Source organism: Myxine glutinosa, chromosome 5, assembly GCF_964187855.1.
Source record: "Myxine glutinosa chromosome 5, kmMyxGlut1.1, whole genome shotgun sequence".
Taxonomy (NCBI): domain Eukaryota; kingdom Metazoa; phylum Chordata; class Myxini; order Myxiniformes; family Myxinidae; genus Myxine; species Myxine glutinosa.
In genome coordinates this window covers 118,162,837-118,177,785 of record NC_136265.1, presented here as the reverse complement: position 1 = coordinate 118,177,785, position 14,949 = coordinate 118,162,837, and the positions used below count along the sequence as shown (strand labels likewise).

At 49.8% G+C, this 14,949-nt stretch overlaps 1 protein-coding gene across 5 annotated transcripts in view; it reads left to right on the top strand.

Annotated features, from left to right (window-relative positions):
• CNKSR1 (connector enhancer of kinase suppressor of Ras 1) overlaps nucleotides 1–14,949 on the top strand; it is a 153,756-nt gene that overhangs the window by 98,756 nt on the left and 40,051 nt on the right. For 3 of the 5 annotated variants that reach the window (XM_068116429.2, XM_068116427.2, XM_078778595.1), the window contains 4 exons: nucleotides 4,075–4,115; nucleotides 7,509–7,557; nucleotides 8,897–8,944; nucleotides 10,571–10,619. In XM_068116429.2, coding sequence (XP_067972530.2) covers nucleotides 4,075–4,115; nucleotides 7,509–7,557; nucleotides 8,897–8,944; nucleotides 10,571–10,619 — 187 coding nt within the window. The remainder of the gene's footprint in view (nucleotides 1–4,074; nucleotides 4,116–7,508; nucleotides 7,558–8,896; nucleotides 8,945–10,570; nucleotides 10,620–14,949) is intronic. The other 2 variants (XM_068116431.2, XM_068116428.2) reach the window with 1 other exon arrangement.

Below are 14,949 nucleotides of genomic sequence, written 5' to 3'. Positions count from 1 at the left end.
TCCTTCATTATATAATTTTGTTGAAAGATTGAGAAATATCTGGGAATATGATCGGTGGTATGTAAAGGGACTAAACACAGGGATTATGAATGTCGTCATTATTTAGAAATAGACCTTTTATAATAACCTGGCGTGGTTATACAGGTAATAGTGTATAGATGAGGTGACAGTAAATTTGGGCCTTGCTGGTAAGATTGACTATGATTGGAGTGAATTGCAGTGAAGAAGGAGTGATTACCTTCGCAAAAGCGGAAGGTTATGTTTTGATCGCTGTGTATTTATTTGTATGTCTGTGTGTGTGTATGTTAATCGCATAACTCAAAAAGTATTCAACCGAATTGCATGAAATTTGGTGGGATGATTGGTTATTATACGGGACACATTTGATTAGATTTTGGGAAACAGATTTGCTCAAATTCTGACTATTTTTAACTCGATCGTATTTCACTCAAAGTTATGAGCGACTGAAGAAGAAGATGTCCATCCAGGACGTCATCACTATAACGCGATCTCCCGCGATCATTTCAACCTCAAAAAAAATTATAATTGCAGATTTGACAATAGATGAGGCATATTAACAAACGAATGAAACAGATTTGCTCAAATTCTGACTATTTTTAACTCGATCGTATTTCACTCAAAGTTATGCGCGACTGAAGAAGAAGATGTCCATCCAGGACGTCATCACTATAACGCAATCTCCCGCGATCATTTCAACCTCAAAAAAAATTATAATTGCAGATTTGTCAAGAGATGAGGCATATTAACAAACGAATGAAACAGATTTGCTCAAATTCTGACTATTTTTAACTCGATCGTATTTCACTCAAAGTTATGAGCGACTGAAGAAGAGGATGTCCATCCAAGACGTCATCACTATAACGCGATCTCCCGCAATCATTTCAACCTCAAATGAAATTCAAATTGCAGATTTGTCAATCGGGGAGGCATATTAACAGACGAATGAAACAGATTTGCTCAAATTATGATTTTTAAAAATCGATCGCATTTCACATAAAGTTTCACATCGCATACACTCCCATGCCAAGTACAGAACAGTAGCTGCGGCGAAGGTATGCGCTCTACCGAGTGCCCGGATTCTAGTTACAATTTAAATCTAACGAGCTGGGGGTGTCTATAACTATAGTTATTATCCTACTACGGCAGGAACCCTTTATAATAGAGTACGACACACACGCACACACATGCTCACTAATACACATACACACTCGCAAATAAACACACACAAATATGCACAGACACACAGAAACACACACACAGAAACCCACAAACAGAAACACACACACATAGAAACACACACACACACAGAAACACACACACACACACACACACACACACACACAGAAACACACACACATAGAAACACACACACACAGAAACACACACACACACACACACACAGAAACACACACACACACACACAGAGAAACACACACACACACACAGAAACACACACACATAGAAACACACACACACAGAAACACACACATAGAAACACTCACACACATAGAAACACACACACATAGAAACACACACACATAGAAACACACACACACAGAAACACACACACACACACACACACACACAAAAACACACACATAGAAACACTCACACACATAGAAACACACACACACACACACACACAAAAACACACACATAGAAACACTCACACACATAGAAACACACACACACACAGAAACACACACACACACACACAGAAACACTCACACACACAGAAACACACACACACAGAAACACACACACACAGAAACACACACACACAGAAACACTCGCACACACAGAAACACTCACACACAGAGAAAAACACACACACACACAGAAACACTCACACACACAGAAACACTCACACACATAGAAACACACACACACACACACACACACACAAAAACACACACACACACACAGAAACCCACAAACAGAAACACACACACATAGAAACACACACACACACAGAAACACACACACACACACACACACAGAAACACACACACACATAGAAACACACACACACACAGAAACACACACACACACACACACACACACAGAAACACACACACACACACACACACAGAGAAACACACACACACACAGAAACACACACACATAGAAACACACACACACAGAAACACACACATAGAAACACTCACACACATAGAAACACACACACATAGAAACACACACACATAGAAACACACACACACAGAAACACACACACACACACACACAGAGAAACACACACAGAAACACACACACACACACACACACAAAAACACACACATAGAAACACTCACACACATAGAAACACACACACACACACACAAAAACACACATAGAAACACTCACACACATAGAAACACACACACACACACAGAAACACACACACACACACACACACACAGAAACACTCACACACACAGAAACACACACACACAGAAACACACACACACAGAAACACTCGCACACACAGAAACACTCACACACAGAGAAAAACACACACACACACAGAAACACTCACACACACAGAAACACTCACACACATAGAAACACACACACACACACACAAAAACACACACACACACACACACACACAGAAACACACACACACAGAAACACTCACACACAGAGAAAAACACACACACACACAGAAACACTCACACACACAGAAACACACACACACATAGAAACACACACACACACACACACAGAAACACACACACACACACACACACACAGAAACACTCACACACAGAAACACTTGTACACACAGAAACACCCACACACACAACTCTCACACACAGAAACACACACAGAAACACTCACACACATAGGAACACACACACAGAAACACACACACAGAAACACACACATACTCACACACACCCAGTAATACACACCTCACACACTCACACACACATGCTCACTAATACAAGCACACTCACTAACAAACACACACAAATAGACGGGCACACATAAACGCACTCATACACACACATTTTTGTTTTGTATGTTTTTGTTTTGCGTGACATCATATGCTGTGTATTGTATGCACACATATTATTTTTATGTGTTATATACACATGTTCATCTTGTTATATACACATGTTGCACAGTTGTGTTTTGTACACGCATCGTGTGTGTGACATATTGCACATATTTTGTGTGCACACACACATTCATGGACGTGTGCATGCATGCACACCTACACGCACACACACATACACACCTACACACATACACACACACACACACACACACACACACACACACACACACACACACACACACACACACACACACACATACAGACACACACACACACACACACACACACACACACATACAATAGATTATAATAAGATTATTGCAGTATTTTTATGCAAAATCTAGAATGATGAAAGAATTAGGAAATGGAGGGTAAAGAGGCAACAAGCTCACAGTGGGGCCACATTTGGACACAACAAGCAAAGCTAATGGAGGAACAGGAAACGAGAAAAGGAGGAAGCACAGTAACCTGCAAGCAAGAGGGTTAGGTAGTGTTAATGTGGGTGGGAAAAAAAATCATGCCTAGTGATGGGGGGTGAGACATGAGATGGAGTTGTACCACACCTGCTTGAAGCCCTGAATGAAGGAGTGGGATTGAAGAAGAGAACACAAGAGTGCAGGCCATTTCTTTGTTTTGATTGAAATTACTTATTTTTGATGATTCAATGTATTTTTGTAAAGAATTGTGATTGCCTGACAGGTTGACCATTCTAAGCAGGATTTGATTCACTTGACACCACTGACATAATTATGATTGTGATTCTGAGGCCTTCTTGCAGATGAGCAGCTTCCATTTTGGTTTAAGGTTTACATCAAATCATTATTGGTTTTAGTTTGGTTTGTTTCTTCTTCATTTTGCTCTCACCTAAAACTTTTTCAACCTAAGATTACATGACGAAAGTTTCTTCTTCTTCTTCTTCTTCTTCCTCCCCTTCTTCTTCTTCTTCTTCTTCTTCTTCTTCTTCTCTCTCTCTCTACTTTGTCTTTCAGGTTGATGTGGATGAAAGATCTCATGGTGTTACTCCAGCAAGGTGAGGTTTTGATGCAGATGGTACTTTTGTCATTGAACCAAATAATTTCTGAAAGGCCAACACACACTGCAACTACAGTTTAATTAAATAAATGGCTTTGAGGTGTTTCAGATGTGCGTCTGACTATCAAGCGTCCATTATTGGGGTTATTTATACCCCGTAAGCAAATAATCAGTAACAGTGTCATTGTTGGTTGTCAAGACTAACCCCCGCTCTAAGGCTAACCCCCGCTCTTGCAGGGAAAATGGCCTTAAAGGCTTAAAATGCCTGTTGTTGTTGTTGTTGTTGTTGTTGTTGTTGTTGTAGTGTCATTGTTGGGCAGTAAAACCAAGTGCATGAGTGAGCCATGAAATGAAGTTTCTTCAGCTTTGTAATGTGTCCTTGTGACACTAGCTGCACTGTTTTTTATTTATATTAGCACGGACCCGCGAGCAAAGTGTGGAAAACCCTTCATTTTATTTGGGCGGTGTATAGGCAATGAAGTGCTGCCTTGCATGTCACTACTTTAATATACAGATTTGATTCTCAATTTAACCAGACTTTGTGTAATGGTTTGTGTAAGAGTGTCTACTCTGAGTCTGGGAGATCTGTGGTACGAACCCCGGCCAAACCGTACCGGAAACTGTCAAAATGGTATTTGCTGCTTCCTTGCTTGTCTCTCAACACTTTAAGTGGATAGAGCATGGACAAACAATCATTGTGTGGGCTTTTATGAGCCGAATGGTTTCCTGTATTTAAATTCCTTGCGAGAGAACCGTTAATATTCAATGTTTTTAGCACTTGAGAAAGTTTATTTATTTATTATTTGCATTGAAAAATTGTGAGGGGTGGTGGAGTAGAGGAAAAGGCCATAGCTAAGTGCTCCTTGTCCTATTCTCTCAACAATGGATGGAGGCCCTCCATGTCGGAATAAGATCAGGGTCATCCGTCTTCACATGTCTCGAGCTTTCGATACAGTCTGAAATCCAAAGACAAACATCCGGACATCACGACCCATTTTATAAATTAATCTCTTCGAGAATCGAGATGCGATCACCTAACAACAGAGTGGGTATTTTGTTCACCCCTGTTATATCTGGGCGTGTGGCGTATATAGAGCCTTGTGGCTCTGTAAATGCCATAAAACTTTAAAAGATGAAGAAGATACCTCCTTCTCCATATTCAGCAAAGCAACGGGTGGAATTTGCTTGCGACCAGTGTTATTTTGAGAGAGACCTGCTGTGCGGCCCCATGGTGTTCACACGTCTGATTAACAATGGTGCCTAAGGAGCACAGGCCGGGGCCCTTCATCTTGCGAAAGTTAACATCGGAAAGTTAACTACCCCATCCCATCCTCCTAGGGTATGATTACCAATCAGCTTGATATTACTTCCCAATACAGCCGCTCCTTATTTTATCGTTTTGTTGGAGTGCTAGCTTGAGTGTCGAAGCCACTTGGCCAGTGCTCTTCAAGCCTATTGGTAACAAAACACCCCTGTTACCTCCTCCTGCTCTGCCACCTCCTCCTCCTGCTCTGCCACCTCCTCCTCCTGCTCGCCACTTACCCCTCCTACTCCCTGCTGACCCCTCCTCCTGCTCCCCACTGACCCCTCCTCATGCTCCCTGCTGACCCCTCCTGCTCCCTGCTGACCCCTCCTCCTGCTCCCCGCTGACTCCTCCTCCTGCTCCCCGCTGACTCCTCCTCCCCCCCACTCACTCCTCCTCCTGCTCCCTGCTCACTCCTGCTCCCTGCTGACCCCTCCTGCTCCCTGCTCACTCCTGCTCCCTGCTGACCCCTCCTGCTCCCTGCTGACCCCTCCTCCTGCTCCCTGCTGACCCCTCCTCATGCTCCCCGCTGACTCTTCCTCCTGCTTCCTGCTCCCTGCTCACTCCTCTCTGCTCACCCCTCCTGCTCCCTGCTCACTCCTCCTGCTCCCTGCTGACCTCTCCTCCTGCTCCCTGCTGACCCCTCCTCCTGCTCCCAACTGACCCTCCTCCTGCTCCCCACTGACCCCTCCTCCTGCTCCCTGCTCACTCCTCCTCCTGCTCCCCGCTGACCCCTCTTCCTGCTCCCCGCTGACCCCTCCTCCTGCTCTCTCCTCTCCCTGTCGTACTTCTCCCCTCTCCTCCTTTTCCCTCCTCCCCCTCCTCTCCCCTCCCCATCCTTCTCTCTCCCCCTCCCCTTCCCCTTCCCCTCTCTCTCCCCTCTCTCTCTCTTCCTCTCTTCCCTCTCCCTCCCCTCTCTCTCTTCCTCTCTTCCCTCCTCCTCACCTCCTCCAACCTCCTTCCCTCCCCTCACTACCACCTGTCCTCCTCTCTCCTCCACTCTTCCTCCCCTCCCTCCCCCATATCCTCTCTATCCTCTGTTCTACCCCTACCTCCCCTCCTTCTCCCCTCTCACCCCTATTCCTTCTCCTCTCTCACTTTCCTCCTACTCTCCCCTCTGCCTATCCTACTGCTCCCCTCTCGTCCTTTCCCCTACCCTCTCTTCCCCTCCTCTCTCCCTCCTTTGCACCTCTCTCTCTCCTCCCCTCCTCCCTCTCCCCTCCCTCTTTTCTGTCCCACCCTCCCTTAATATTCCCATCCGCAAAGCGATTCTGTGTTGCCGGCTACCTTTGCTAGTAAATAATAACAGAGGGGGATAATGATTTTAAATAAATAAAAACAAAGTGCAACTGGGTAGTGTGTGCCTTGAAGTGAGAGGGCAGATAAGGTCTCAGCTCGTATCTCTCGTATCTGTCCAATCTCTTGGTTTTTCCATCGATGGCTCAAACTTGGGATAATGTTTGTTTAAGCTTCTTGGTGCGATCTCCGATCGTGCCAGTTTGATACAAGGACAGTACGCAAAGCGTATTTCAAAAAATGAGCCATTCTGTGTAACGGAACCATTTTTGACATATGTTAATGAATAAATACACCATTGTGACAAGTGTACAAGCCTCTCTCTCTCTCTCTCTCTCTCTCTCTCTCTCTCTCTCTCTCAGTGGCATCTGTGGCTTGTTTAGCCAAAGTGTTTGACAATGTTATCTGATAGTGATTTCACCATGGGTTCCATGACACAGAAAGCAAGTGGTTAGCATCTGCTAAAAGTCACACACCCAGGAACCTGATCTTAAAGAGGGGCCAGGGCCTCTTTAATTGCTCTGCCTTGATTAGTAGGGAGACTCCACCTCCAGGATATGACATGATATAGACTTGTACTTGTCGTGGCCATTCTGCTGTTTAAAGTTGTTGTCTGCGAGTGTTCCTGCCTTGCAGGTGTTTTCTCCGGCCACGTGCACCACCGTTTCGTGCACTAACTTCGTTCGTTCTTTCAATTTCCCCACACACCCACCACTCTCATGTTCGAAAAATGCGACTTTTATCTCTGGTTTGGTGATCTTCGACTGGTTTGCCCACTTTCCTCGACAACAGAACCGTGGAAGATTTGGTGCCGAATGAGGGAACGAAACGAGAGAGAAAGGTACGTCTTGTTTTTGGCCACCATTTTATTGCCAGATTGAGTTTACCAATGCAGGAGCCCCAAAACGTCCGGCAAGAAAGGACTTGTTGGAAATGAGAAATGAAAGGAGAAATGCTGCAATGCTAGCCTACGCTTGTGCGGTTTCCTTTTGAAAATCCTCATCAAGCTACGTGATGTTCCTCTTCCCCATCAAAGTGTTTCTGTTTTTCTTCTTGCTCTGTGCAAAATCGAGGCTCATGGAGGAGTGATGTAATAGAGGGCGAAAAGGCAACATACTGATAGTAGGGCAGTGGAACAACTTGTAGATGTAACGAGCGGGGGATTTGAGGAAAAGAGGAGGGTTCGGAGGAGACGCGAAAGGGACGCAGTAACCTACAAGTAAGATGATTGGGTTTATTGAGATGGGATTAATGGGGACACAAAAGATGATGGGTAGAGATGGAGGACAACATGAGCTGGTTGAAGTCTGCAGTAGGCCTGATTTTGGAACTTTAGTCAACCTGCTCCCAAGCGGGTTACTAGAAGAACTTTTCAGTTGTGGAGGAACCGGTATTGGTCTGAGCGCTGAGAAAGCAGAGAGAGAGGAGGACCGGAGGAGAAATAGCATTAAACAGAAAGGGCACCGACCTGTCTGCAATGTGAGAGCAACAGGCCTTTCACCTCATCACGCGACAATCCGATAATGTTTAGAGCTTTAGAATTCACAGAATCCAGGAGAGACAGATGGCATGCTGGAGCACCAGCTCATAAGGGAGAGCAGTACTCCATTGAGATATGGACAAAGGCCTTGCAGACTGAGTAGCTCAGATTTTTTTTTTAAGGAAAAACTTGGATCGGTGGAGGGTGCCCGGTCTGCGGCTGGCTTTGGACACGAGCTTTGCTATCCGGTTTACCTAGGAGAGGTCGTGGCTGACGACGAGGCCAAGAAGTTCAAGTAGACTGAACCGTCTTCCAGCGTCATCGTGGAAATAGACAGGTGGGTTCGTTTGAAGATTTTTCCTGAGCAACAGGGTGAGACGGAGGTTTGTGATGGAATTGTCATTCCCAAGCTGTTAATGACAAACATTGGTGAAATAAACATGTCATTACAAGATGGACGTGAAGATGAAGGTGAATAATGTCGTGGGACATTGATTGCAGCTGTTGTGGTGAGGTGTCGCATGTCACTTTGGATACATTTGCTGAAACTCCGGCGACTCGTATATGGCCTCTTGGATTTTCTGTTGAAGGCAAACCATAAATCTGATTTAATTCACTCATGGAATGTCATTTGGAAACTTATTTTTCTGTTGTGTCTGTCAGTGCTGGATGCCTCTCACCTTTCCTGTTCTTCTCCCAGGTGAACATATCAGACGAACACAACACTACTTCCACGATGCGCCGTGAGGTGAGAAACAGTTGCCGATCGTTGTGTATAAGACAATTTTGATGGGCCACGTGATGTTAATTTCACTGGGTAGGTGACATGGTATTGATAAGAACATAGATCCGAATGTTGAAACTAGTTTGTACAGATTCAGACTCGCTGTGACGGTGGGAACATGCGCAGCTTGGTTATTGGGCATTAAGGTGATCCAACCCATTGAGGGCTATATATTTATTACATATGAGGATGAAAGGAAGGGGACGGGAGTTGGGAGACAGGAAGGGGGGTCGGGAGGTGGGAGACAGGAAGGAGGATGGGAGGTGGGAGACAGGAAGGAGGATGGGAGGTGGGAGACAGGAAGGAGGATGGGAGGGGGAGACAGGAAGGAGGGCGGGAGGTGGGAGACAGGAAGGGGGGCGGGAGGTGGGAGACAGGAAGGGGGCTGGAGGCAGGAGGGGAGGGCGGGAGGGGGGAGACAGGAAGGGGGGCTGGAGGCAGGAGACAGGAAGGGGGAGGCGTGAGGTGGGAGACAGGAAGGGGGACGTGAGGTGGGAGAAAGGAAGGGGGCGGGAGGTGGGAGACAGGAACGGGGGGTGGGAGTTGGGAGACAGGAAGGGGGACTGAATAAAGGAGGGGGTGGGAGGGGGGAGACATGAAGTGGGGCTGGAGGTGGGAGAAAGGAAGGGGGCGGGAGATGGGAGACAGGAAAGGGGGGTGGGAGTTGGGAGACAGGAAGGGGGGCTGAAGACAGGAGGGGGGAGACAGGAAGGAGGGCGGGAGGTGGGAGACAGGAAGGAGGATGGGAGGTGGGAGACAGGAAGGAGGATGGGAGGTGGGAGACAGGAAGGAGGGTGGGAGGTGGGAGACAGGAAGGAGGATGGGAGGTGGGAGACAGGAAGGAGGATGGGAGGTGGGAGACAGCAAGGGGGGTGGGAAGGGGTGCAGGATGTGGGAGACAGGAAGGGGGGCAGGAGGTGGGAGACAGAAAATGGGGTGGGAGTTGGAAGACAGGAAGGGGGCTGGAGGCAGGAGGGGAGGGTGGGAGGGGGGAGACAGGAAGGGGGGCTGGAGGCAGGAGGGGGGAGACAGGAAGGGGGGCTTGAGGTGGGAGAAAGGAAGGGGGCAGGAGGTGGGAGACAGGAAAGGGGGGTGAGAGTTGGGAGACAGGAAGGGGGGCTGAAGACAGGAGGGGGGAGACAGGAAGGAGGCTGGGAGGTGGGAGACAGGAAGGAGGATGGGAGGTGGGAGACAGAAAGGAGGATGGGAGGTGGGAGACAGGAAGGAAAATGGGAGGTGGGAGAAAGGAAGGGGGGCGGGAGGTGGGAGACAGGAAGGAGGATGGGAGGTGGGAGACAGGAAGGAGTATTGGAGGTGGGAGACAGGAAGGAGGATGGGAGGGGGAGACAGGAAGGAGGGCGGGAGGTGGGAGACAGGAAGGGGGGCGGGAGGTGGGAGACAGGAAGGAGGACGGGAGGTGGGAGACAGGAAGGAGGATGGGAGGTGGGAGACAGGAAGGAGGATGGGAGGTGGGAGACAGGAAGGAGGGCGGGAGGTGGGAGACAGGAAGGGGGCGCGAGGTTTTGCATTTGTAATAAATAGATGGGCCTTTATTAGGCATAATCTATAATTTTTTCCTACTTTTCACAGAATGGGGATCCAGTCCGAATGCGAAATAATGCCAAGTGTAAAGGTAAAGGTAAGGTTGGCCAGGAAGAACTTATGTTGTTTGTGGACGATGTCTACGTAGAACTGTAAATTTTCATATTTTGTTGTCTTTCTGATAATGATAATATCGTATTTTCATGTGGATCGACTCCGATTTATAGATCCGCTGGTAACACTTTCCAGGATAGAGTATATGCCAGGTTTAGAGATTACACAGTGAAGCTGGATTGCTGCCAGATGGATTGCACTCAGACATCAATGCAAGATCAATCACATGACCTCTGTTCTTGCAAACACGCATTGTACTTCATAGGTCAGTTGTACCTCAGAATGGGCAGTTAATAAAAGTGTGATGTATGTACAGTGCACCAATAGTCTCACATCGCCCATTGTTCTTTATACAGTGTATTGATATTCTCACACAGCCCATTGTGCTTTATACAGTGCATCAATATTCTCACATAGCCGATTGTGCTTTATACAGTGTATTGATATTCTCACACAGCCCATTGTGCTTTATACAGTGCATCAATATTCTCACACAGCCCATTGTGCTTTATACAGTGCATCAATATTCTCACACAGCCCATTGTGCTTTATACAGTGCATCAATATTCTCACATAGCCGATTGTACTTTATACAGTGTATTGATATTCTCACACAGCCCATTGTGCTTTATACAGTGCATCAATATTCTCACACAGCCCATTGTGCTTTATACAGTGCATCAATATTCTCACACAGCCCATTGTGCTTTATACAGTGCATCAATATTCTCACAAAGCCCATTGTGCTTTATACAGTGCATCAATATTCTCACACAGCCCATTGTGCTTTATACATTGCATCAATATTCTCACATAGCCGATTGTACTTTATACAGTGCATCAATATTCTCACACAGCCCATTGTGCTTTATACAGTGCATCAATATTCTCACACAGCCCATTGTGCTTTATACAGTGCATCAATATTCTCACATAGCCGATTGTACTTTATACAGTGTATTGATATTCTCACATAGCCGATTGTGCTTTATACAGTGCATCAATATTCTCACACAGCCCATTGTGCTTTATACAGTGCATCAATATTCTCACACAGCCCATTGTGCTTTATACAGTGCATCAATATTCTCACATAGCCGATTGTGCTTTATACAGTGCATCAATATTCTCACACAGCCCATTGTGCTTTATACAGTGCATCAATATTCTCACACAGCCCATTGTGCTTTATACAGTGCATCAATATTCTCACATTGCCGATTGTGCTTTATACAGTGCATCAATATTCTCACACAGCCCATTGTGCTTTATACAGTGCATCAATATTCTCACATAGCCCATTGTGCTTTATACAGTGTTGTAGCGGCTGCCGCTGAGTTTTCACAATCGCCTTGCACCTATCAAGGACGCGGAGCGATCACCATGCCGGGCTCGTCCAGGACGCCCAGGCTCGCCCTCAACTTGCCAGGCCGCAGCCAGGACGCTGGGCCACGCCCCCTGGCGCCGGGCCTGGGCAAACCCCCTGGCGGAATAGATATATATTGCTGACTGATAAACGGTTTTTCAGAGTGCCTGAGTGTTTGATTTCATTAAAGCAACTCAGATGAATTCTAGCTTTTTGTCGCGTCCATTCTTCCGATCGACGTGGGAGCCCCGGCTCCTTCATTGGTGACCTATCGACATGGACACGGCAGTCGCCCTTAAACTGCCTACCTTCTGGGAGGCTCACGCGGCGGTTTGGTTCGCACAGGCGGAGTCCCTGTTCGCCCTGCGAGGCATCACGGCCGACGACACCCGCTTCCACCATGTGGTAGCTGCGCTCGGGTCGGTTACCGCGGCCCGCGCCCTGAGCCTCCTCGAAAGCCCGCCAGCCGCTGACAAATACGGCGCGATTAAGAAGCTGCTCCTCGATGCTTTCGCCCTCCCATCGGCGGAACGCGCACGGCGCCTGCTCGATCTGCCTGAGCTCGGCGACACGCGCCCTTCCGAGCGCATGGACTACATGCTTTCACTGCTCGGCGAGCACTCTCCGGCATTCCTGTTCCGGGAGCTGTTCTTCCGTCAGCTGCCTAACCCGGTACGCCTCGCCCTGGCAAGCACGACGATCACAGATCCCCGGGCCCTTGCCAGAGAAGCCGACAAGATCTCCGCCGCAGGACAGCGCATCGTAGCGGCGACATGGGACCCACCGCCGTCCGACGCAACACCCAGGGCGCCCGAGCACCCGGCACGGTCGACGGCCGAACTGCCGACGCCATTGGCGGCCGCTCTACCGAGCCGACCACCTCCGGCACGACGACCGAGGCCTCCACCTGACCAAGCGTGGTGTTACTATCATGCCAGGTTCGGACAGAAGGCCCGGACATGCCGACCCCCGTGCACCTTCGGCAGGCCGGGAAACGGCCGGGCCGGCGTTCATTACCAGCCATGAGCGCCGGCCACACGGGCAACTTACTGTTCATCACGGATAAAGCGTCCGGACGGCGCTTCCTGTGCGACACCGGCGCCCAACTGAGCGTCATACCCGCCTCTGACCAGGACAGGCAATCCGCGGTTTGCGGCCCCTCCTTAGTTGCGGCCAACGGATCGACTATCCGCACCTTCGGCCCGCGCAACGTCACCCTCTGCTTCGGCGGCCAACGCTTTGCTTGGACGTTTGTAACCGCCAACGTGCCCGTGGCTCTGCTAGGCGCCGACTTCCTCTGCGCACACGGACTGCTGGTGGACGTCCAACGGCGTCGTTTAATCAACGCTGAAACCTTCAGCTCCCTGGTATGCACATTGAGCAGCTCCGCGCCGACCGAGCTGGCATGCGCCGTCCCGGCGGCGAACGAGTTTGCTCGCCTGCTCACGGAGTTCCCGGCCCTCACGCGGCCGACGTTTTCGGCCGTCGCAGTACGGCATGGGATCGAGCACCACATACCAACCACGGGCCCGCCGGTCTACGCCAGGGCCCGCCGCCTCGACCCAGCCAAGCTCGCCGTAGCGAAGGCCGAATTCGACGTGTTGGAGCACCTCGGCATCGTGCGGCGCTCCGATAGCGCGTGGGCCTCGCCACTGCACATCGTGCCAAAGCCGGGGGGTGGATGGCGCCCGTGTGGCGACTACCGCCGTCTCAATGACGCTACCACCCCCGACAGGTACCCGATCCCGCATATCCAAGACTTCTCCGCCCGTCTGGCGGGACGGGTCATTTTTTCGAAAATTGACCTCATACGGGGATATCACCAGGTACCTGTCAGGGCGGCCGACGTCCCTAAAACGGCAGTCATCACGCCGTTCGGCTTATTCGAATTCTTGCGGATGCCGTTTGGTCTCAAGAACGCGGCTCAGGCGTTCCAGCGCTTGATGGACGGCGTGCTGCGTGACCTGCCGTTCCTTTTCGTTTACCTGGACGACATCCTCGTCGCCAGCACGTCCCGGGCCGAGCACCTCCTCCACCTCCGGACACTGTTCGAGCGCCTCAGCGAGCATGGCCTCATCGTCAACCCGGCCAAATGCCACTTCGGCACGACGGCCGTTGATTTTTTGGGCCATCACATCACCAAGAACGGGGCCGTGCCGCTGCCAACCAAGGTCGAGGCCATCACCACGTTCCCGCGTCCCCGCACCATAAAGGCCCTGCAGGAATTCCTGGGAATGGTGAATTTTTATCACCGCTTCGTGCCCCGCGCTGCTCAGCTCATGCGGCCCCTCTACGAAGCCCTCCGGGGCATGCCGGCCAAGCACGACATCGCCTGGTCCGCAGCAATGGATGCGGCCTTCCAAGGCTCAAAGCGGGCCCTCGCCGACGCAACACTGCTCGCTCACCCGGTGCTCAACGCTCCCATCGCCCTCACCACGGATGCCTCCGACTACGCGGTGGGCGCCGTACATGAGCAATGGGTGAACGGGGTTTGGCAGCCACTCGCTTTTTTCAGCCGGCAGCTCCGGCCGAACGAGCTCAAATACAGCACGTTTGACCGGGAGCTCCTCGGTCTACACCTGGCCGTCCGCCATTTCCGCCACCTCCTGGAGGGCCGACCTTTCACGGCGTTCGTCGACCACAAGCCGTTGGTTTACGCCATGGCCAAGGTCACGGAGCCATGGTCGGCCCGCCAACAGCGCCACCTCTCCGCCGTGTCGTAGTTTACCACGGACATCCGGCACGTCGCCGGCAAAAACAACGCCGTGGCCGACTGTCTTTCCCGGGCCAGCGCGAACGCGGTCCACCTGGGCGTGGATTTTGCGCTTATGGCGGCGGACCAAACCACCGACACCACGGTGCAAGCCCTCCGGGCGGCGGACACGGGCCTCCGCCTGGCCGACATCCCCTGCGCGGACACTGTCCTGCTCTGCGACGTCTCCCAAGG